The sequence below is a fragment of the Seriola dumerili genome, unplaced genomic scaffold, assembly GCF_002260705.1.
Source record: "Seriola dumerili isolate Sdu_G_001 unplaced genomic scaffold, Sdu_1.0 BDQW01000187.1, whole genome shotgun sequence".
Taxonomy (NCBI): Eukaryota; Metazoa; Chordata; class Actinopteri; order Carangiformes; family Carangidae; genus Seriola; species Seriola dumerili.
This window is the reverse complement of record NW_019174442.1, coordinates 1,879,688-1,905,558: the sequence shown is the minus strand read 5'-3', so window position 1 is coordinate 1,905,558 and position 25,871 is coordinate 1,879,688. Positions and strand designations below refer to the sequence as shown.

General features: G+C 43.4%; 1 protein-coding gene across 1 annotated transcript in view; it reads left to right on the top strand.

The window, feature by feature from the left end:
• Positions 1–25,871, top strand: part of meis1 (Meis homeobox 1) — an 89,927-nt gene that overhangs the window by 35,792 nt on the left and 28,264 nt on the right. Inside the window, exons 8-9 of the mRNA XM_022752901.1 lie at positions 3,258–3,403; positions 22,617–22,693. Coding sequence (XP_022608622.1) covers positions 3,258–3,403; positions 22,617–22,693 — 223 coding nt within the window. The remainder of the gene's footprint in view (positions 1–3,257; positions 3,404–22,616; positions 22,694–25,871) is intronic.

The window sequence follows — 25,871 nt, the reverse complement described above, 5'->3', positions numbered from 1 at the left end:
ATTGCGAAAAGGAGGGAATAGTGGGAGGTATTCGGGTTTCCCTCTCTGACTTAAAATCAGTCATATCAGGGTCATAATTTTAATTTTCTGTTTCTCTCAATTCAATCTCTTCCCTCACCACTTTGTGTAAATGTATTGAGGAGCTGTATGTTCTTTGATTCAGTGATATGAAGTAAATATGATATGGGTGTCTAATGCATGCTACTTCTCTCACATTATGCATCATTTTGGTTTGTGATTAATTGGGTCTTCGGGGTTATTTTATATTCTGTAGGCTCATGATTATGAATTTTAAAGATTACAGTTGCTGCTTGCATACTATTTCATTCACCATAAATCAATAGATGCGATGTACTACTTTAAAAAATATGGGCAATATCATGCAGTGTGATATTGTACTACTGTATATGAAGCAGTAGCAGCCTCAAGGTTAGAAAGCAGGCCTGTGACTGGAAGGTTAGCAGTTTGATTACTAAACTGCAAAGATGCATCTCTCTGTGATGCTTCCATGTTTAAATGAAGGTTAAAATAAAAATAAATAAAATGTCTAAGGAATTCAATATTATAGACGATAATAAAGTAAGATGAAGGTTTAATGATCAAAGTAGGTTCAAAGGATCAAAGGAGGAGTATGTGATAGAACAGTAGAGAGAGTGTACAGACAGCACAAGCAGAATCGTGCAATTTCTTGTGACAGTTTTCTCTGAGAATACACACTTTTATTAGTTGTTATGTGCTCTCTCTGCTGTCTCTGTGTTTTCTCTCTCCCTCGTTTCCCCCCTCTCTCCACGCCTCTCACGATTTCTCACCTCTTCCTGAGCCCGCTTGCTCACCCGCTCCCTCCAACTTGCTCACTTGCACGCATACTCACGCACTCACTCACTCTCTCTCTCTCTCTCATTCACTCACTCACTCACTCACTCACTCACTCTCTCTCTCATTCACTCACTCACTCACTCTCTCTCTCCCTCACTCTCTCTCTCGCTCACACATTCACTCATGCTCTGAGCTGATAGTCCGGCCGTTTGCTTCTGTTTCCCTAACTCGCATGGGACGAGCCCCTTGGTTTGTTATTGTAGGCTTTGCTGAACATGAGCCGGTCTTTACAACGGATTGAAAGCATTTGCTTCCAATGAAAATCTGGTCTTAGATTACAGGGCCTCGGCTCGGCTCACCCCTCTTTTTTCCAGCAGGCCGACGGAGAGACAGAGGGGTGGGTGTATTTTAGCCGTGAAACAGTAGGCAGAAAAAACTCACTTGTTAAGCTCAGGCTGTGTTTGTCCCAGGCTAATGATGTAACTGAAGCTTGCAGTGTGAGTGTGTTTTTAGGCAGAGAGAAGTGTAGGAGCTGGCTGGACGCGGTACATTGTGTGTGTAGTGTAACGCTAGAGTGGCGAGTCAGTGAATCATTTAATCGATTAATGGAATCAGTCATTTTATAGGCTAAACCTTTATTGAATAATCTGGAAAATAATAAACGGATTAATCAATAATGAAAATAATTTTCAGCTGTAGGACTGTATGAGTGTTTATTATGATTGAAAGTGTGACTGACTTCAACCTGCATGTGGCTAATGCCTAAATCCAACTTTTGACCTTTTGGTGATGTTACAGTGGCCCAACCCTACCACCAGCCTCACATGAATATGTGCATTATTAATGTGCAGTGGCTGGCGTTTGCATCAGGATCGCACCACCTCTAAAAAAGCAAGCTCTTGTTTTATCCCTCCCCCACCCTCCGTAGCGTCACCTCCACTTCCACACGAGGTTCATTAAAAAGCCTTCAATATGTGTGCATATGTATCTCCTTCTGCCAGAACAGTCGGCGAGAGAGAGTGAGAGCTAGCCAAGAATGTTGTTTCGTATGGATCGTTGAGAGCCTCTCTCTCCTAATGGTGTATATAATTCAGGTGCCCTCCAGGCATGCTTTCAGGAATTCTTTTGCCTGAGGTAATGGGGAGCAAAGGCCTGGATTTTCGGCCCATGATTATTCCATTGATGTGGCAGGCTGGAAAAAAGTCATCTCCAACCGGATTAGCGCCAACATCCCCATTAATTATCGATGAATCGGGGGCTTAGGGTTTAGCTAGGTGCTGGGTGTCGCCCTTTGCAAGTTAGTGGAGTGCAGGCCCGCTCGAATGCAGTTATCTACTCCCACCACAGTGAACAGAACTAGAAGCTTTAGAAGTGCTTTGTGTGTAATCAATAAATAACTGGATCCAATTCTGTGCACTGCTTCAGCATTTTTTTTTTTTTTTTCTTCTTTCCTTCCCCTCACTTCCAGTCAAGAAAGGCGGTGAGGGTGCCACTTGTTTATCCCGTCTCATGTTTCTTTTATGATTATCGTCTTCATTGAGGGTGGCTCGCATTTTTGAATAATGATAATAACAATTAGGCTTTTCACAGCCACAGATGGGAGCTGTATAGAAAGCGTACAGTAATTGGGTCGTTTTGAATATGTGGAGTGTGTGCGTATGGGTGGATGTTGTTTGAGTGTGAATGCAGAGAAAAGGCCCATGGAGCACACCTTTCACTTTTCCTCTCAGTGCTCAAATACTCTAAGCTGTCTCAGTGTTCCCCTTAGGTGAGGTTAACTGGCCTTAATAGAGCCTTATCGAAGCCCTACAGGTTGCTGTAAGCAGCCATGACGCCATTGTTATGAAAAGCAGCTAGCTTTGTTAGCGCTGTTTGTGCCTCTGACTTTCTTTTTTTCCACCTATTTTCCTTTTATTTTCTGCCCTCCCCCTCCTCGCAACCTCCCCTTTTGTAGTGCCATGTTACTCTTTCCACCTCAGGTAAAATGGCAGAATGCGCCGGGGCGACGCTTCAATAACTATTTTCCCCTCAGGATAATAAAGACTAAATCTCTCTGTCATTTTCAATTCTGCGCGGGCTTGGATGGGAGAGTGGGGAAATGCGACCTTACAAGTCCTTTGTGCTCCCCTTCTCCCTCTCTTTTCTCGCAGAAAGATGCGAGCGCTCACTGTGTTTTCAAGTGGCGGGGGGAGAAAAATGAAAGGCAGGGTTATTTATAAATGTATTAAAAATGAATGCATTTATGAGGTGCTGTTTTCCAGCCATTCTCTGCTTGCCATTGTTGTGTCTCTATACCCCTCCGTCTGTGCATACAAAGCCCTCCAGAATTCCTTCGAAATCGTATTTATTCCCTTTGAACGCAGAGGCGCAGCGAATGCAGGAAGTAAACAAACTGTGAGTCTGATCTCCACTGTCTCTTCCTGTTTCTTGTCATGTGACAGGTGATGGCCTGGACAACAGTGTGGCTTCACCGAGCACAGGGGATGACGATGACCCGGATAAAGAGAAGAAACGCAACAAGAAGAGAGGGATCTTCCCTAAGGTGGCCACCAACATCATGAGAGCATGGCTCTTCCAGCACCTAACAGTGAGTTGAATGAAACGGCATTTGTTCTCGATCGCTCTCAGTTTCATATCACGTGTGCGCACTGAACTTCACTTCACAGCCACAGGCTTTCTTACCATTAGACACACACACACACACACACACACACACACACACACACAGACACACACACACACTCTTTCTGTCTTTCTAGCTCTGCTCCACACAAGTACACTTGCACACAAAGGAACACATATACGCACACACCCAGAGACACTGACACACTCACTGACACTCACATACACACCACCGGAGCAGCCCCCTCTTCTCCACAATGTATCCCGGTTTGTACGGTGAACACTTCAAAGACACAGGGCTGTGTAATCTGCCGGCGATCTCGGCAGCCTGCGCTCTCTCGCTCCTCATCTGCTGAAACTGAATAACGTTGAAGCCAAGGAGAGACGCCCCTGGCCATAACTGCCGCAGATACATAGATGAACCTTATTAAGAACAAATCTGTCATTATTTAACAGATGCCTGGGATGCTGCAAAGGCCTGTGGTTTGGCTTTATTTTTACTCAATTATAGCAGAGAATACCAATGCCGTTAGCACCAGCTGACGGCATCACAAACTGTCTGAGGGGAAAGTAGTGTGGGAAAAAATTTATTTTGACAGTGGAAGATTGCAATGTGACTGTTAAAATGGAGCCAACAGTAAATAGAATGTTATCTTCTTTAACACAAGTTTCATTTCAAACACAGTCAATGCTCCAGCCACAGTTAGCATTGCTAGATACATTGTGCAAACATGTCTTAATACCTATCAAAGGAAAGAAAGAAGACTTGTTCCCATGTTGAGTTTGAGTGAAACTCTTCTGTATAACTGATTGCAGAATTTGCACCAGTGGCTCCATTAGTTTCTATAAAGTATTTTAGTATGTTCTGTGCTAACCAATGCGGCATATAATAATAACAATAATGTTACATTTTATTTATCCCTTTGGGGAAATTAGGGTTTATAATCATTGTTGAGGATCATAATAACATTATTCACATTAAAGCTTTAAAGGTGGATGAAATATTCCCTTAAACAAATTGAAATTGCCTTTGTGTTTTCACAAATGTTTCACTTCACAGCAGGTTTCTGAGTGGCCACTCGCGTCTGAATTTTTCAGTGGAACGGCAAATGAAAACAAAAATGAAATTTAGACTGAATATCAGAATTGATTGATGTCACAAAGTTCCCATTTTACAAATGATTTAAAACAAGTCTGAGAGTCGGGCTAGTGCAGTAAGACATTGATGGAACTTGAACTTACAAGTAAAACCGTGTCTTCGATGGAGCAATTGAAAAAAAAAAAAGCTTGACATAGTGACATTTTTACTCAGTCAAATTCCTGATGAAGGATTCCTTATGAATGTGTTTCAAAACTAATGGATTCTGCCTATGTCAGGAGTTTGTGCAGAACATGATACAGTTTGGCTGAGTGGGTGTTGGTTTGAATTGCACAAGCCAACAGGGAGGATGCTGGGGAAAGTAATTTGGTTGTTGGATTATGGATATTGCACAGGCTCCACTTTTATTTATTTATTTGTAGCCTGTCTTTGATGTTGATGGCATGTGTTGTACGGTGTCTTCCTGTGTTTCCAACAGAAATTGGGAAATTGAGAGTAACTTTTTTTTATTGAGTACACCTCCGTGACACATCAAGGCAAAGATATATATTGTATATGTGTACACTGCATATACATACACTGCATATACACAAACATCTCACAAGCCTTATTATACTTTTTGTTCCTCTTTGTACTCTCCCCTTTCCATCTCACCAGCTCTGCCATCACCCTACACACACACACACACACACACACACACATCATCACACATACAAACTAACCTCTCCTCCAGCTCCCTGACCTCAACCCCTCCCCAAAACCTTCAGGGCCACAGAGGAAAGGTGTTTGAAACATACACACATCCTGTCTGTGGAAATACAGTTCAGCACACACACACAGCAGCACACCTACTGTGTCATATTACACCATGAGTTGGGCTTATGGGAGGCTTCTGCACTGTTAGATCTCAAACAGTGGGAAGGATATAAGTGAGTGTCAGGGGAGTGAGGGAGAAGAGAAGAAGAAGAGGAGGAGAAGGCAAGGAGATGAAGTGGGGGGGATAAGGAGGATCCATCAACCTTTTCCTTCTCCCAGGCAAAGGGGAAAGAAGAACTAAAACATGCACACATACAGGCACACAATGGCACATAGGTTAAATTCCTTCATGGCACAAAACAGGAGGAAGCTGCTGTTTTAAACAGCTTTTAAAACTCAGAGGTAAACTGAAAGGTTTAAAAAAATCACCTCCAATATGTTTCTCCTCATCAGAGAAGCCAAACAGAAATGAAACCCAGGCAGAGAGGAGCGATATCTTCTTTGTTTATGGGAAATGTGGTCTTAATTTTGAGAAAACATTGGCATTAACAATACCACTGGTGTCAGGTAAATGCTCGCAGTGGTCTCATTTGTTTACACTGATCATTCTTCAGTGTCACGATTAATTTAATCACCATTTGTGTTTATAAGTGCTACACGTAGCAACTCTAATGCAAAAATATTTACAGTATCTCTTACACTGTATGCAGTATGTCTCTCTGTGTCTGCGGATACAAACATGAGCAGGAACAGCTGATCCAGGCTCCTCCACAGCATCATCAACTGGCCTGCCTTTGTCTCACAGAGGGATGGAAGATGCGAGTCTGGCCTCTTAGAGATAGACACAATGCCAATTAGGCACACACAGATGAATGCGTGCACCCACATATACACACATATTCGCAACAAAGTGCTGTGGCATCACACAAACCTGAATAAAGGAGTCAGGATCTGTTATTTCTCGAGTATAATAAATATGCTGGATTTTGACTCTGGCACAGAGGCAACAGGACAGAATAAACCAGAATACAATAGGATCGACTTGGGCAGATGTTTCGATACCCACCTTGGTGTATTTTCTGTTATTCGCCCTCACACTTAGACCCTCAAGGGAGTTCCCATTGTACTGAAGCGGAAGGGGAAGGTGGGTGGCAAACTGAGGCAGTGAGAGCATCAGCAGGGTAGGTGGTAGGTGGCATTCATATGTCTGTTTTTTTGTTTTGAAATCGTTTCTGCATCTCTGCTCACTTACCCATCAATCATGCTAATTTCAGATGTCTTATTCTGGCAGGAAATGGGAGGGGGGGGAGCAGAGTGCCATGTTTGTTATAAGCATGAACACCAACAGCAGAAAAAGTTGCACCGTCTTAGGTCACTCGTAGGTATTATCACTGCCAAAGAGCCAAAGCCCCACAGTGTTTCCGGTGTGATGAATATTCCCATGTGAAGGGTGACAGTGTGAAAATGAAGAAATAACAAGTTAAGAAATGGGAAGAATGGGTAGAATAGCTCTTCTACTGTGTCTCTGTCTCCTGTGTGATGGGTAGAATGACAGACAGAGCAGTGGTATTGAATTTGTGACAATGACGACAGTCGCAGCTCACTGAGTTCTCTCCAACACGCCCAATGAGCTCATATGTTGTCGACAGCGCTTGTGGGACAAGTTCATCGGAAGAATTTGGCTGCTCTGACTTGGAGCGACTACAAAACATTAGCGTTTACCGCTTGTCACGAATGGCCGCGCCGCGCAGCTCGCTGCCAGCTTGACATGCAGCTGTAAACTTGGTGGGGAACCAAAATAAAGGAGGCGGGGGGTTTCTCCACTTGTGTCCTCATCTCATTTTGATGTTTGTTTTCCATTGACGTTCTTAATTAAACATATGTTGTGACAGCCAGCAGTCACTTGGTTTTGCTGATTGAATGAATGGGATGTTTGGTAAGAGAAATCAGCAGAAATGCGTCTCTACAACGGACAAATTCACCTTTATATCTGCTCAATGAGGATGTGTTTAAACCAGCAGATATTGATCTGAAGTGTACTAATGATTGTTTTGTGGAAACAAATATTATAAAAAAAACATATGTTTAACAAATAATTGAAGTTGAAGAAGCGGCTCTGAGCTTATTGCATAACTGGCTGAGCCACCTCGTTGCTTTGTGTTACAATCAAAGAGACGAGCGTCGAGATGAAGAAATTGCTGGTACCCAATCTCTTTTTCCTCCATCCCTCCTATTGTGCAGTTGGAATCCACCCCCCCCCCCCCCCACCCCGCCCGCACCCTCCTCTCCTCACAAATGGTATTTTCTTGTTTAATTTAACAAGAAATGAGTAGTAAATGAAAGCTCAGGCCTCAAATCCCCAACGCGCCCTGTGCTCTCCTCTCCACTCCCCTATGAAAAGGCAATTTGTGAAATTATGTGATAGAGTAATTAGATGGAATTCACCCCCGCCTCCCTGCTACACACACCACCCGTATCCCCGTTTAGATTGTTGCCTTGCTAAACTGAAGTAGGTGCGTGTGTGTAGAAAGGAAGGGCAGGGGAGGGGGGTTTGGCATTCACAGTGTTAGCATCGGTATATTAGCCTGGCAGACTGGGACACACACTCTCATACACATTATCACTAACACTCTCTCATTCTGGCTCTCCTCCCCTCCTATTTGTACACAGACCCAGTGTAACGAGGGGCAGCCGTGATCGCAGCTCATAAAAGAAGCCAACCCGCAAAACCCTCAATGAGCTGCTCCCCCCCCCCCAACCTCCTCCTTTCTCCCCAAAAAACGTGTAAAATGCACTGAGAGAGAGAGTATAAAAAATCCAACTGGAAGGCATAATCCCCCGTTAATACAATTAGAGTCTAATTTAACCGCTCGCGTACGCAGATGTAGCTGAGCTGGGGGAGAGCTGTTCCCCCCACAGCAGCGTGCAGCGGGGGTTTTGAGCAGAAACAGGTGTGAAAAGTGATATAATTCATTTCTGCGCTGGCAGAGGAGACCAGGAGCCTCGCTGTTGTAGGCCCTGGGTGGTGGAGGAATCTAGACTGGGGGGTGCAGGGGGGGTGGAGGGGTGGGGTGGGGTAGGGAGGAGGTAATATATGTATGGACAGATGGATAGGTGCACTAATCATCAAAGACGAGATATTTTCCATCGTGTCATAATGGTTTAGGTTGGGATTAAACAGAACAGAGGAACACAGTGCAGAGGACACTCAACTTTACTGTCGAGCCAGTTTAGGAAATAGTTTTTTTATAGGTTGGAGGAGGGGGTCCGCAGCGGGCAATATTCAGTTTTTTGTGATTTTTGTAACAAGTTATTGCTGCTGTGACAGAAAAAAACAAGACTTCTTGGAGATGTGCTACAGGAATGATTTCCACGGTTCTCTGATGGTCAGAGTGAATCACTATTGTGCTTTATCGGCTGCAGATTATTTATTAATATTAAAAAAATTCATATTGTTGCCGCAGCTGAATGTGAAGTGAAGATTTATCAGTTCCTGAACTTCCTGTGAAGCCTCAGCTAAACAACAAGAAGTGAGGGAAAAAGTTTGCCAGAGGTCAGAGTTCGACATTGCCTCAGATGCCATTAGTCTTCGGCTGTTTATTGCTGGAGCCTGGACATGTCAGCACCCTGGTCACCCGCGGCAACCCTAACCCGCCATGGTGACGCGGGCCTGGAAGAGTGTTATCCTACTGGTCCTGTCTTCATACTTCCTTTGGGCCATTTTTGCCTTTATGACAAAGGTACAATGCTTGAATTGAGTCCTTAACACAGAGACTTTACATGAATTTTTTTTTCATGTTTATGAATACGGCTGTCCTGTGATTGCTGTTAGACTTGTTTGTCTTAGTTATCCACTGCACAAATTAAGTTTCTCATGAAAAATAATTTCAATTGACCTTCCGAGCTGCCAGGATGCTTCGTTAATAGCTTTGAAAAGACATCAGGAAGGGAGCTTAAAAAGGAGAACATCAGCTGACTTTTTAAGTGTTTTCATTAATTTATTCATAAGCGACAACAAAGGCACGATGTCCATCTTGATACTGTAAATAATATAGCGGTCTATGTGGCCTGGTGTCTCCGATTAGGTCTTAATTCAATCTAAGTGGCAGTCAGAATCTTAGGCGCCACAGCATTAGGATTTCAAAGAGGCCTTAAGAGACGACAGACAGACGGACAGATCTGCCAAAGGCCTTGCGTGACACTGTGACGAGACAGAGCGGCAGGGGAAAACAAGAGAACAAGTTAGTCTTATTCTTAGCATTTTTATTTGGTTTCAGATACTTTATCTCTAGGAATGGAATTGGCTTTAGGCTGTGTGTTTGTGTGCGTCTGTATCTGTTTGTGAGGGCTAGTGTTTGTGTAAATTTGTGTGTGTGTGTGTGTGTGTGTGTGTGTGTGTGTGTGTGTGTTCGTATGAGGGCATTTGGAAGCAATGACTTGTCCGTACCAATCGCAGGAGTGGTTGGTGTCAAAGAGGAGGCAGCTGAGTCAACCTGCCTACCCCCCACTACACACACACACACACACACATACACACAGGCACATGCACACACTCATACTGTGCTCCAACCCCCACATTACCCCACACCTTGTAATGAAAACATCATCAATTATCCCTCTTGACAGGCCCCAGGGACCAAAGGCAGACAGCTCTCTTTGGGGGCTTCTCTTTGTGAACTGACCCTCACAGACACACATACTTGCTACTCACACACTTGCTCTTTGCAACCATCTCATATGGTGCATGCATGTTTTTTTTTTTTTAAGTGTGTGTATTAAAAGCTGATAGGCCAATGACCCATCTTTTCCAGGAAGGTAGATGGTGCGTGGGAGTAGATAGCAGAGAGTCAGACTGGTCCATCTGGTGGAGGTGTAGGGGGGCAGGAGGTGTGTCTGTATGTGGGATTGTGTGTTATGTGGGGTTCTGGGGGTGTTGGTGGAGGGAGGGGTCATGGTATGGCCAGGGCAGGGGGAAACCATCAGTCCTGACATGGGCTCCTGAAAGGCCATCTGTTTCGTGATTGATGGATGGAATGATGGATGACTGAGAAGATGATAGTGGGATACAGTAGGCGGGGACAAAGACTCACACATGGCAGATGTAGGCATTTTGGAAGACGTGTAACAGTTTACAGACGGACGTTGGTTGATCATATGCTGAGATTCATTGTGACTATTTCTATTGTGACTATTGTTGTTTAGAAAAACAAACCTCCTATTTGCTTTTGTGGTTTATTTTATACATTTAAAATCAGCATAGTGACTCCCAGCCCTTTGTAAGGATGTGGTTTATGACCTGCCAGCCTGTTTTAATGCATTTCATAAGTTTGGGTTTCCGTGGTGTTCAGTGACAGTTTCAGAGGCGTTTCCATCCTGTCAAGAATCTGATTTCTAGAAAAAACACTGCATACTTTAAGAAATTACTTTTACAAATATTTTTTTTTAATAAATATCAAATTCTAATATTGAGTATTGGAACGTTTCCAAAGCTCTGTGTGGATGGACGTCATATCAGTTGGATCTGGGTTCAATGCTACAAGGAAATAATTCTTTTAACTTGTTTGACATTTCAGCTGGTTGTATTTTTATCACATTAGGTTAATTCAGAGTCCGAACACCTGTCAGTCACAGAAGAGTCAAAGGTTTCCGTATAGTTTGTACCACAGCTGGCTTGGAGAGTCCACTCAGCTTGTGTGTGCTTAGTCGGCTCTTTTTCTTTAATTTTCAAATTAAATTTCAAATTTATTTTGTCATATGAGGATATTCACAATAATCTCAGGCTGAAAATGAGCTGCAAATATTTATACATAAATGCGTCCAGGTCAGGTCTTTTATAGAGTCTCTTTACATTTCTGACAACCCTTTATTTCTGCTTATTCTCCCACTTTCTCCTCTCTTCCTCTTGTATCATTTTACCCCTCTATTTAAAAGCCCTCAAGGGCAGTTAACTTTTAATTCATGTCACCTTTGAACTTTTCCAAAATGGCTGCCATAGAGCTAGACCAAAAGAAAGCGTGTGTGTGTGTGTGTTGATCTGGCCTTCGTCGAGGGGTGGGTCGATGTGTTTCCTTGAGAACGTGAGAACTTTACAGACCCTCAAGGTCGGTCAGCAGCACCGGAGGGGAGTCACAAGAGATCTAATATGGCTACCAAGAACACACACACACACACACACACACACACACAGATCAGTTCATATTCAAACTTTAGAAGTTTATTTTTAGTTTCCTTTTTTTAGTTTTTTTTTTTAATTGCTCTTAAACATTCCCAGCCTGGTGAGAAAAGTTTGTTTGAAGAATCGTTTTTTACTCAATAACAACCCAGTCGTTATTAATGTCTTGATTCAACATAAAGGTGAGGGAATATTTGATATCAGTCTTGATTTCTCAATCACCTTGTCACCATCACCGCAAACCATCTCCTCTTTTCTCTTTGTCATCCTTCTCTCCCTCTCCCCAGCCCCTCATATAATTTCATAGTTGGGAAACTATGAAACAGTTCAGTGTGTGGTTTCATTGTTGTACGTCAGAGTGATTGATGGCTTCATGCTGAAGTTGTGTTTCACACTAGTTCTATTTTTCATTATCCGCTGTGTGTGATACGTGTGTGTGTGTGTGTGTGTCTTCATAGTGGGACAAAGGCCCATTAACTCGGATGTGCGAAATCACTCTTGGTTTGGTACCCACTAATCAGTTTACGATGATTTGCAAATCCGAAGAAGAGGCTCACTCTCAGGCCTCAGACACACACACGCATACACACACACACACACACACACACACACACACACACACACACACGCACTAGGATGCAAACATAGACACACTTTAACATAGGCCCTTAGTAGCGACGTCAGTGGCTGGGTGGGGTGTGGAGTTCCCCACCATCACTGTGGTATTTATTGGAGAGTGAGTGGCAAGTTGACGTGGGGAAGAGTCAGGGAAAAATATTGTCATAAGTCTGTGGTTAGCTTGGTGGAATGCTTCTATCCAACACTTTGAGATTAGCGACGCTGTAGTCTCTCATTCTCACCATAAGCAAATACAAAACCTCCAAAATACTTCCTTTTTTTTTGTTTAAAACCCCTTAAATGAAGCTTTGGCAGCAAAATGTTCACTACCTTTCAAGAAACAAGAGTTTAGCATAGCTGTGTGTAGCATGATTTTGTTCAGCCAGTGATATATTAACTCTGCTAAGTGTGAAATCACATTAGCGCTAGCTGTTAGCCATTATCCATTAGGCTGTGTTTGGTGATCCAGAGGATTGTGGGATCTTTTCTGGCTGGAGTCAGCAGCTCAATACCTTTTACTTACAGCAACTGCAGCAGCCTGCCCTAGATACATTTGGTCTGTGTGTGTGTGTGTGTGTGTGTATGTGTCTGCGTGCATCTGTCTGTGATTGCATATGCAGTCGCGCTATTATTTGTATGTGTCAGCTTTATGTCTCTTTTGTAAGTGCTGTGAGTGAGTGTGTGTGTGTGCGCCTCGTTCCATGCGTGTGCTCGATGGATCCTGTGGCTTTGCCGTCGTGGTAATCAGTTTGCGCGTTGGCTGAACTAATTTATCAATTCAGTTCCTCCCACTTGTATTCTCTCCCATGCGTGAACTCTCTCTCTTTCCCCTACACTCTGTCTCTGTCTCTCTCTCAGACAAAACACTTCTTTCTGCAAAGGGGTTTCCGATCTTTTATGCATGCCTTCTGCCTCTCTGACTTCGCTCTCCCTTTCCTCCTTTCTTCCATGACTCCCTTTCTCATTCCATTTTTCCACAATGTAAAGCTGTGTTGCCTTACATTTTAATGGCCTTCAACCATGATATCATAGCAATATTGTTGCTCTTGTGCTGTTTCAAAGGCATTGGGGAGTGAGCCATGGTTTATAGATGTGTGATATCTACCCATCTTGTAATCTTAGGATTAAAGTTTTCTGTATTAAACACTGTGAGGCTCATGATCCACCAGAGGCAGGTGGCACGGGAGGTATGGCCATAGGCTGCTAGTGTGTTTACACTTGGCCAGCTGACCCAATGTGCCCCTTTGGAAGGGGACGGTCAGGTGTGTGTTGTAAGTGCATCTGTGGGACACACACACACACACACACACACGCACACACACACAAGTATGCATGTGAATGTGTGTTCGTCTGTGGTGTGTATACTTGTGTGTCAGGTTGTGTGTGTGTCCAGTGGAGTGAGAGAAATCATAGCTAGTGAACCAGGTGGTGAATGCAGACAGGAAATAACTCATGGTAGAGGAGTTGGACAGAGCTGAGGGCTGAGGAGATGTGGTGGGAAAACCCACACCAACGCACACAGTTTCATTTTTCTCACTTTTTACTATCCTGTCGTTCTTTTCCTTCATGTCCCCTTCTTTCAAAGATATTTATTCCTCCTATCCTCATGTCCTTCCCCTTTTTTCCACTTCACTGTCCTCTGACACGCTCTCTCTGATATATATGTGCTTCACATTGCACATTTGTCGGCTTTCCTCTCTTTTCCCTCCTTCCACTCTCTCTGAGGCGTGCTGTTGTAGTGTTAGCGATGGTGGGGGGAAGTGAACACGGCTGAGGGTGCTGCTCACTTGTTTGTTACGACAGATTAAGTCATTGATTTGTAAAAGCGGTGCACTGATGGAGAAGGCCCTCTGCTGCTGAAGACGAGCACAGAGAGAGAGAGAGAGAGAAAGAGAGAGAGAAAGCAGAGGAGGGAGATGGAGGGAAAAGAGGCAAGGATATTAAAATCGAAGGAAAAGATGAGAGCTAACGCTAAAGACAGGTGTTAAGTGGAGATGGAAGAAAAGAGGGGAGAAAAGGAGGCAGCATGAGATAGTTAAGCAAAATGCTAAATATAGAACAGAGGGATGGAAGGGGCGGAGATGGGTGAGAAAGATTGGGAAATAGAGGGATGAGAGGAAGGAAGGAGGGGTGTAGGTGTACTCTGAATGACAGAGATGTCAGACAGAGGAGGGAGGTAGGGTGAGAAAGCTTCATCTTTCAATGGCAGCGGCTGCGTCCTCCTTCCCTCTTTTGCTTGCCGCTCCACAGAGCATAAGGGAGCAATTGTGAAATACCTTTACCTAGTTTCAGCATTCCCCAACCCAGGTTCTTTTCACCCCCCTGGGGGCCAACGGTGAGTTTCTAATTAAAACGTCGGGAGCAAAAGGGTAATTATGATAATAACATAATAATATCACCAGGGTTATTAGAATGTTCTGTGGTCCCCAAATTGCTTCCTCGGAGAGATCAGATTTCAGTGGCATTACGTAAAGTCAAATTTCCTTGAAAGTCAGGTGAAATGAAATGGATTCCCCCATGGTCGAAGTGTAATCTGAGAATCTGATTCCCTCTTGTATGTCATGGACACTGAGTCAAAAAAAAGTGTCTCACTTACTTAAAGGTGCAATTTAATCCAAAGGTTAGGAAGTCTACTTGTTTTTGTTTTCGTTGCTTTGAACTCTCCCATAATTGCACATTGTTTCTCCGCAGCTCTGTGTAGCGAGCTCCGTGTGTTGTAGCTGTGTGTAACAAGAGAACATTTGTTTTTAGGTTTAGAGATCACTGCTAGAATGCTAGCTCCAAGCACTGTAGCTTGAAGACAGCACGCTGGTGCTCTGAGGTGCATCCCGCTGTTTTCTCTCCTCTTTCTGTGGTACCTGACTGGGATGGGGCTTTGTGGATCCCTCCTACTCCCCATTTACACACCCCCTCCATCCCAGGCAGCCCTGAGGCAGCCCACCTCCAGCTGTGGCTGCCGTTCACTGCGCCGCTTGGTGCAAGTACCGATTGCTTTGGAGTGCCTCCCCTCGCTCAAATAGGCGGTAATTATGGGCTTAAAGAGGTTTAGTGGTCCAGCAAACTACATAATCACCCCCTGAATTAGCCCCAGCTCATCAGCCTCAGTCCAACGAGCAGCGCTTACCACTACCACTAGCTATCGTGCTGCACCCCCTTCCCTTTATTGCACAGAGGGAAGCACAGCAGCAGGTGTTGTGCAACATCCGGCCCCCTTAATAAATTTAGCCTCCCCTGAGCTGGAATAGGGAGGACTAATGAAGCACGCCCTTGCTCTTAGTGAAAGCAACCGGAGAGTACAGACACAACACAATATGAGATGCTTTTCTTCAGCATCAACAAACCTTCAAACCTTACCCTTCACATTCTGTGCCGAACACTACAATACAGCACTTTGTTAAGACTTGAGACTTGGTCATGTGCATACATGCTATAAGCTTCAGTATACACATAGACCTGAGACCCACCCAACTGTAAAGCACACGGATCATTGTGTGTAGCACAGCAGCTACAGCAGTGGCTGCTGCCCTGCATTATGTTACGTGCCCGTAGAAAAGCCCTGAATGATGCTAATCATTAATTATCATAGTGGAGAAGCTGTTAATGCTGTACATTGTCTAATCCACTTTGTACTAGAGCTTTAATGACATACTTTTCACCCTTTGCCTCACCAGCTAACTAGATTTATCTCATTCCCATAGGCGAGAGCGCTTTGAGATTTCCCTAAATCAACAAAAGCTGTTTTTTGAGAGGGAAAATGCTCATTAATGAATAAAAAGCCCAAGAACATCTGTTTTTTCTCCATTTTCTTTATTTCCAGAAGAGATGGAGAGATTTGATGGCACAAACAGTTTGAAAGGGGGTTTCTTTTGCCATTTTTGGTGCAAATATCAGGGCTTTAAAAAAGGAGCAGTAGTGAATTATTCATGCTACAAGCTTTGAGTTGCTTTACCATAGTCCAGTGCCATAAAATGCACTTTTTTGTGCTTTACAGCACTAAGACAGATGGCGTTTACTTTGCGCAGAGGGCACTCTGAAGCTCTCATCCTGTAGTTGGTTCATTTTGAGTCTCTCAAAAGATCCGTTTTTGCTCTGTTTTGTTATTTTGCATTGGCGCAGCCCAAATCAGAGGAAATTAGGTTAGGGGTGCTTTGTTTTTTTCTGTTGTTGTTTTGTTCGCCCTCACTCCCTTTTCTTTTTTTCTTTAATCCCCCCTTTCTCCCAGAGCCAGCTTTGTTGCCGGGTCCCTGCTCCCTAATGAAGTCAAAGGGATGTCAGTCGATGCCACCTACACAGAAAGGAATTTGAAATGGCGTAGCTCTCACAGCGCAGTGTGAGCACACACACGGAGGATGAAACTTCCACTGAATGAGCAAGAAATTTGGGAAATTGGAAGCTTGCTGTATGAGATACAACAGGCTTACAGTTTGGAACGCCTGTTTCTAAGTCTGCTCATGCTCGGGGTTCTGGGCATTTGTTGTTAGCATAACAATGTGCTTGCCTCCCCAAATATTTAAGGTAATCTCATACACTTCTGGCAGGAGCAATACTACACTTCCAGTAAACTGTGTGCTCGTGTGTGTGTGTGTGTGTGTGTGTGTAAGAAGACAGTTTGGTATGATACTCTGATGCCCTTCTAGCCAAAAAGGCCCCCGGATTAGCCGTCAGGCATTCCTGATGGGCAGCTCAGTTTCCACAGAGATTTGACCTGGGAACAGTGAGGGGAGCAGACCTGGCTAAGCCAAGGCTGTTCACTTTTACCTCAACAGGCACATGCAAGTCAATAACCATGAATAATGTGGTTGTAATGGTGTTTGCTGTAACTATTGTGTTTCTGCGATTTGGAGTGTCGGGGCAGTTCATTCTTTTAAAAGTGTGCAGGAGAAGAAACAACCAAGACTATCTTATTAATCAGTACACTGTAGTAAAATGTTGCACATTCACAAGTTGTTTACTGCGATTTGTTGCATTTTCTGCCATCCTTGTGCCTTGTGGCAAACCCCAACCATCTGGTGCTAAAGCAAGCTAACTCAAAATACCATTGACCCATGCCTGTTGTCCACAGATTGTGCAGTGTCATGGACTCTTTTTGAGGGACATCACATGACTGTGACAACATATGATTTTCCTCTCTCTTCTTCCTCCCTCCATCCTGTTTCATGGTCGCAGTTTTATAAAGCTAATGTGGCATGTCAAGCCTTTTTAATGGGATGCACAGAGGCTTGGGAAGCGCAGCCTTAAATAGAAATATATGCAATGATAACACTATTGGCTGAGGATGGCGCAGGACTGAGAGGATTCTGGCTGAAGTGAATTGGTTAACAAGGATGGAGTCACACGCTTTGAGATGGAGATGTGAGAGTAAAATGTAGGCTTTCATTTGAAATGTTTTAAAGGAGGTTTATTTAAATACTTACACAAATGTATTACTTGTCTGTAAGCCAGAACAGGAAAACGTGTAAAATCGAATCAAAGTGTAATTTTGTCTGTGTTTCTGTCATTTTTAAAGGTTGGATACCTTGATACCTTATTTTTGAGCCAAAGCCAAATTAAATGTCAACAGTCAGTGAATTTGGAGCAGAGAGAGAGAGAGAGAGAGAGCGAGAGAGAGAGAGAGAGAGAGAGAGAGAGCAGAAAATGGAACTGGTTTTGCTGAGGAGGTGATATGAAGAGAAAGGAGAACAGCAGCAAGATAAAAGACATTTCTGAAATAGCCTTCCCCTTGTGGTGAAGTGGAGCATCCCTGACAAAAGAGTGACTCAGACTCCTTCTTTGTTTTGTGTGTCGCCCCCCCCCCATGCCTCTTATTGCTATGTATTATGTGGTTTACAAGGTGCAAAAATAAGAATTAGGCAGCCATGACCTTTAAGAAGTTTGTTGTTTGTCTGTTGAAGTTTCAACGACTTGTTGCTTCTGCAGATGATATTAATATTTTGGTGGGTTTAGTTTGTGCTGTAGAGGTCGAAGGTTCAGTCAGCACAATAGCATCGTGTCTTCTCGGAATGACCTTGTGCAATAGCAAACTGGAAACCACTCTGTCTTCAGGTTTCTCAAACATGAATGAAAAAGGAGGAAACACACGCCTCAGCTAGTGTGTGGCTAGAGTCAGGCAACTTTTGGACATTCGTCGAGTATATTTTTATATGCAATAATTATATTATATAATATTTAATATACACAGCTGCAATGTGTTTACTGTTGTTTTTGTAGCATCTTTAATGCATTATTGGTAACTGGAACAGTTGTTTCTACCACTTCGCCTAGAATAGTTTTCCTCTGGGTTAGACATGGGACAGGGGGAGTAAAGAGGGGTCTTGCAGAATATTTATGCTCTTATCTCTTTGTTAAACCCCTGGGGCTCCAGATATCCATTTCCATGTCTCCTCCCCTGCCTCCTCCTTCCCTCGTCATCTCTTTCCTTCTTCTCTCTGTCTATCTGTCCCTCTCTTGTTCTTGTCTGAGGGGGTCAGAGAGGAAGACGGTCAGACAGGGAGGGGATGTTACTGATGCTCTGTTACTCACCCACACACACACATCTTTCCTAAATCACACACACACACATGACCATGCACGGCTGAACTCACTCGTAGGCCCAGCAAGCTCAGTGGTTCAAGCGAGAACAAACACACACACACGCTCTCATGTCCATGCACAGATGAACTTGCTAATACAGGCACACACAAGCAAAGCCTTTGACTCGTATGGACACACGCAACATAACAGACATGCATGCACACACCCACGCATGCACACTCACACACACACTGGGATTGATAAGACACACAGAGGAGAGAGAAGTGAAGACACACACCCCTCCTGGCACCCACAGGCTCAGCGGAGAGCAGGGTGGAAATTCTCATGAAAGGAGTTGTATATTTGGAGAAGACATATCATTAAGATAGGCGGAGGGAAGAGGGAAGGGAGGGAAGGATGCGCAGAAACTTTCCATCTGCTCTTTTAAAGAACATGTTATTGCTTTTCTCACTGAAGGTCTTTCTCTCTTTCGCTCCCTCTCTCTCTCAACCCGCTGAACCACAGCCAAAGGCCGTTAAAAGAGACCAGAATCACTCACAGACAATATTAAAACTGGGCGACTTACTGCTAAGCAAGAAACTAAATCACAGTGTTTTGACAGATAGGAGCTAATTTGGCGGTTTAGAAAAAGAGGAGGACGAAAACAGTTTGGATGTTCCGGGCAGCTCTTCCTGGTAACTCTTGCATTAACGTGAAAACTCTGGCACATGTATCAATTTGAAGGTTGTATTAAGAGGAGGAAGAAGTGGTGGAAGACGTTTTCACATCCTTTACTTGGATAAAAATAGTAATACCACAATGTAAAACACTTCATTACAAGTAAAAGTCCTGCAGTCGAAATATCAAAAGTTACAGGACTCATGATGCAGCAGAATGGCATCTGTAAGTGTTACATTATTACATCTTATACAGTGAAGTTATTACTGATGCATTCATGTAGTTGGTGTTAAAGTGAAACAACATTATGTTCTGTCGGATAGCTCACTGTAACGAGTAATATAAATACAAGAACCTCAAAACTGTGCTTGAGTAAATATACTTGGTTACATTTCACCTCGGGCAGGATGTGTGTTGGAGAGAACACACTCATGGCAGCAGGCACATTTTTCTCCCAGCTGTCTGAGATTGAGATTTTTGTGTGTGTGCGTCTGTCTGTGTGTGACTAGTTGTGTATATCTGTCTGTCTGCGTGTGTGTGCTGAGGAGCTAGGGGGACGGAAGCATTGAAACAGGGTGTATTTGTGCTGTATTATGGCCGCTGGCATGGCCGCAGCCCCCATATATCACGAGGCAGACACTCCTGCTCCCACAGATCTACAACACGTAGAATGGACACATTGATGTTTTCATGTTCAATCAACTTTGTTTGTTGTTGAAAGGAAAGACTTGAAAGACATGTTATTCACATGATTAGCTTTAATATGACAGCAGTGTGTGTGTGTGTGTGTGTGTGTGTGTGTGTGTGTGTGTGTGTGTGTGTGTGTGTGTGTGGTGGCTGTATGTAAAGCGCTCAGTGCGTCAACACATCACATGACACGAGCCCTAAAGAATGTTTTCTCACTTTCAACACACACAGGGAGGCGAGTGGCGTCCCAGATTTGCTGCAGTTATTTTAATTCTGATATTATCTGATCAGTCTGTAGTATGGAAGACACTTGCACACACACACACACACACACACACACACACACACACACACACACACACACACATAGCATATGAGTGGACAGATAATTCACACGTATGAATACAAACACAAACACACAAAAATGGTTGTAGAAGAGAAGTGGACACACATTTGGCCAGAGGCAACAATGCAATTATAACTTAGCGCGTGAAATTAGCCTCCTTGTGTTCCCATTCCCCACAACCAATCACATGGACAAGGGAAGGCTGGGAAAAGAAAAATCTGTCTACTCTCTCTCTCCGCTGGGTTGTCCCAGTATTAAACACAATCCCGCTCATTATGCGCCGAAAAAACTGTAATGAAAAAATGAAAACACTGGCGCCGCACTGATTTTGCACGTCTGATTGACTATTTAGTGTGTGTGTGTGTCTGTGTGTCTGTGTGTGTTCTTGGTAGATGTACTATACAGAAGCCATATGAGTGGCAACTACTGTTGGTCAGCATAACGTGCAATGATAACTGAATAAATGTCAGGGTCTTGTCTTGTATAGCCGGTTTCTATCGTTCAAATATATAAATTCAAGGATTTGCGAGTTTTATTTTATAAATAAAGACAGAATTGTTGGTATTGATGGAATCACTGGGTTAGACTTCTGTTAATGGCTGCTGCTCCTTCGAAACTTATCTTCCTAAAATATCTTTCTTTTTTTTTTTTTTTCCTTTGTCATTTATTGTTTGAAATGACACAGCAGACGTGGAGAATTAGAAAACGCTACTTCTCTGTAATGTGACAGAAATCGGTGGGTATGACTCACACCTCTGGTTGGCAAAGTGAAAACACTTCAGTAGAATGGATCATCGAGCCGTATTTCGTGATCGTCTTGAACTTTAAATCTATTCATGTATCTCTTCTTTCGTTCCTAAATGTATACATAGCATTTTGCAATATACATAGTTGTCCAGTTAGTGCTATCCCTTCAACAATCTATTCTCCCCCTCGCTCCTCTGCTCCTCTGCTCCTCCCTCCTCTCCTCCGCTTTTATGGCCTGCCTATGGTGTTCAGCACAGTCCATGTCTTGTCTCAGTCATGAACAGCACATTGTCCTCCATGAACAAGGCTCCGTGCATCTGGGACCCCCCCCCCCCACTCTAATATAAATCAACACACTCCCCAAGTTCACATTTATCCAATTTATTCATTCTATATATTTAAACAGGTGGCTCAACTTTAACTGTTGTCAGCTGTCTGCTCGGGGAAGGGACGGAGTGAGTACTTTATATTTAAACACTGGGTCAGTTTGGTTTGTCTTTCCAACAGCTGAATAGTTGTTTATGGTGTATTCATCTGTCATATTTATGAGCCTTCAAATAAATAGAAATAATCATAGAAAAGGTCATCTATCTTGTATTAGTGCAAATCATCATTTTCCCTAATCTTGAACAAATTCCTGAAAAAGTGACAGCCTCTAATATCAAGGTGATGAGGCCTGATTAAAAAATGTAGACAGTTAAGACAAGATAAAAACTAAATGAAAGATTAAATTGATTTACACTGTGTAACATAGTTACCCTCCCAGTGGCAGACATTTAAGATTTAAAAGACTCAAAATTAGATTAAATTACTTGCTGACATGGCAATGTGTGATTTTGGGGAAATTCCTGTTTCTATAATAAGCTGGTGGTCCTTTCAAAATAATGAAACCTAAGCTCTCTGTACTTAAGGTTTCTTACAATCTGTGCCTGGAGAAATGATTCCAGCAAAGTGGCAAACTTAACAGAGTCATGTTATTGCACCAACTGCAATAAGGATAAAAGCAACCAGCAGCAATAAAGACAAGAGATTTTACATTCTCTTGTCTGTATTCCATCGGGTTAACATTACATATTCCCAGCTCACTGATTACATATGCAGCGAGGTGAAAGGGGGGCCGTCGACGCGAATATATTTGTGTAAGAGGCTGCCTAATTACCAGAGCTGGTTCTCCACTTCACTTAACTTTCTAATTGGCTTGCCTTTTTGGCTGCCATTAATTACAAGATTTCATATTCCATTAATGATTGGGGGGAGAGAGGCACGTTAACGTGCACGCACTCACACATGCTTACAGTATACATTCAGATAGACATAGACACAGTCACATGCTGACACCTACGCACCAGTGAGCATGAGCACACGTCTTATTTTCTACCTCTCATTATGCAGTATGGTTGTGTGTGTGTGTGTGTGTGTGTGTGTGTGTGTGTGTGTGTAACCTGTGCCCTGCAACATCTCTCTCTCTACTAAAAAACACATCAGACCCCTGTTTTTAACAAGAAGCTTCATTAAACAATTTGTGGTCAGCCTTTTCTCATACGAGTTGTCTCTGTCTCGTGCAGCATCCCTACCCGTCAGAAGAACAGAAGAAACAGCTGGCGCAAGACACAGGCCTCACCATCCTACAAGTGAACAACTGGTAAGTCTTTTCAGAGTTTACATGTAGTCGATTTCAGGGGTTCGACCCCCCAGGCTATCCCAGTTCTTAATGATTGGAATTAATGCCTCCACTCCACCCCTATTTTCATCCCTCACTCACACACGCAGAAACACACACACACCACTTACCGAATCATCCTCATCTAGATCAATCCATCTAAAGAGATATGGCCTGGAGTGATTTTCCAGACCAACAGCCTAACTCAGCCCAAACATGAGCATCCATGTTAATTAAGAGTCAAACTACATTCTGAAAACATCCAATAAAAACATCCAACATGCACAAGTTATACAGGAATGATTACTGGAAAAGTGGTAGCTCTGAGACTAATTATAGGATTTTACTTTGGCTGACTTATTTTTGGGTTTGTGGGTTTTTGTAGCACCTTTTACATTTGTTTAAATCAAATGAGAACATCTCGCTCACCGTTTACTTGTGATAAAACTAGCATCTATTAACTTTTATCCTAAAAGTTCATTTTTCTGACATAGTCGTGCAGCTACTTCCACTTCAATCTTTAATCTAGAAACCAAAAAATGACTGTAACATGCACTTACTTTGTGTCATTACATTACAGCAGCAGCTGCTTATTTTCCTCTGATCATTACTCTTGAAAGTCATTTTATTGGGTGTTGACTGACCATATATCCTCTTACACATTATTTTTTAGTACTTTTTTCTTAATAAAAGTAGCATGTGAAGTTATCCTTGTTAGCAAGGCTCCTATCGTAGAGGTACATAGCCTGATTGCTAACCTGCCTTTGCCAATTAATGTTCTGTAAGTGCCAACTAGCCTGTTAATTGGGCACAAGCGTGACTGGCCGTGGCCATAAAATAAGGTTGCTAACTAGCCGTTTTAACCTTAGGTAGCACTGTAAAAGGTAGAAAGGGGCCCTATGTCCTTGTGCGGCTAGTCTTATCAGAGAGATGGCTATCAGCACATGCTTAGTGTTATTAGCCATGTCTAATTAAATGGGCTGGAGTCTGGGTAACTGAGGCAGGGCCCAGGCAGAGGGTGTTTGATCTGAGCGGCCCTTAAAATAATCCTTGAAAGTATCAGTCAGTTGGTAGGTACCCGCATGAAAGTGGAGACTGCAGAAAGGCAAAGAGCAGCAGCAGGAGAGAGGGAGTTAAAGAGCCAGACAGAGTGAAAAAGAGATGAAGAGAAAGAGAGAAAGATAAGGAGAGAGGGAGAGAAAGAGATGAGACACGATAAATCCCCATTACCAGCAGTCTAATGATGTTAACATTATTCCCAGCCATTGTTCAATCTGAGACCTCAGAGACAGACAGACGTTAGATTAGGGTATGGTGTATCAGTCTATGGAGAATTCATTTTATACCGGGCCAAAAACAATGCACACACACACACACACACACACACACACACACACACACAGGCGGGCAGTAAAAGGCCTCCTGACCAGGGGGAATCCTGTCGGGGTTATCAAATCACGTGACCTCTCTGAAATCTATGGGGGATCAATTCTTACAGCTGAGATAAAGCCAAGCTGTGTGTGTGTGTGTGTGTGTGTGTGTGTGTGTGTGTGTGTGTGTGTGTGTGTGTGTGTGTGTGTTTGTGTGAGTCAGACAGACAGTCACATGAACAGTAGCTTGGTCACTTAAGGCTGACTGTGTGCTCTCATTCTGTTTGTTATTTTTATTGGTAGGGGGATAGCAACACACCCCGAAGGTGTGTGTGCGTGTGTGTATTTGTGCAAGACCAACACACACTGTGTAAATCGTGGGAGGTTAATCTTGGTTTGTGGAAGATGTTGTGTGGTGGTGTGTGCGTGTGAGAGAGAGAGAGAGAGAGAGAGAGAGAGAGGAACCGGGGGTGGTTAATCTAAGGGGTATTAGCTGTTAAACCCTGCATGCTGGGATCCCGCTGCCCCCTCACATTTTGTTGTATACAAGTGTGTGTGTGTGTCTGAGTGTGTGTGTGTATACGCTTGTCCACAGGCATATTTCCATGCATGGTTGTTTGAGCGAGCAGTACATTGTGGCATGGAAGGGTGATTGAGAGGGAAAACAATAAAGTGAAAAGATGGGTTGACAGAGAGATAAAGACAAAGAAATGGACAAAAAGGGAGAATGGAGTGATGCAGAGGAAGAGAGATGGAGGTAGAGGAGACAGAAAAGAGATGATGGAGAAGAAGAAAGAGAGAGAAAAAGAGACAATCAGAGAGAGAGAGAAGGAGAGAGAGAGAGAGAGAGAGGTTATGTTAGGGGAACTGCCATTTCGCAGGCGTGTTGTTGTGCTGATTGGGAAGCCCCGTCATTGGGTGTCTCCATAGCAACCCCCGGTGATGTTACCTCCTGACCCACTGATTTGTTGAAGTCAATTTCCCGAGCTGTGATTCTGTTTGTCAGTGCTGTTGAAGAACACACACTCGCTCACACACTTATACACAAATGTGTGCATGTCTAAATTCTCTTAGAGTCACACTCTTGCACATACACAGACACACACAGACACACACACACACATACACACACACACACACACACACACACACACACACACAGACACACAGACACACACACACACATTTTCTCATGCGTTCACTTGCACCAAATCAGGTCTACAACTGTGAAATCAAGCCAAAGAGGACTTCAGAAAGCATAAAACACTTACTGGGAGTGTGTTACACGGTCATACGCAGACCATCAGAAGTGAATTGAATTCACATCGAATGGCCGCAGATGAACCGTGGGTCATCCATGTTTGTTGTCCCAACAGGGGAAGACCTAACGATGAAAAACATGTACCACTGACAAATGAAACGCATAGTGCAATCCTGTCACATGTTACTGCACGGAACATTATGAACACACTCTCCTTTCCTCTCTCGCTCTCTCTCTCTCTCTCTCTCTCTCACACACACACACACACACACACACACACACACACAATCTCTTTATTCACATATCTGTAATGTGCTTTCTTTCACATATATAATAACAACTCTCTCTCTCTCTCCTTCCCTCCCTCGCTCCCTCTCTCTCACGCACTCACACACACCATAGATGTGTTAACACACATGTCGGTGTGTATTATTGATGAGCGAGCACGCGGTAGGGCTCAGCAGATTAAATAAAAATGCTAAAGGCCGGCAAGGGGCGCAGATCACTCATGAATTATTGGCAGAAATAC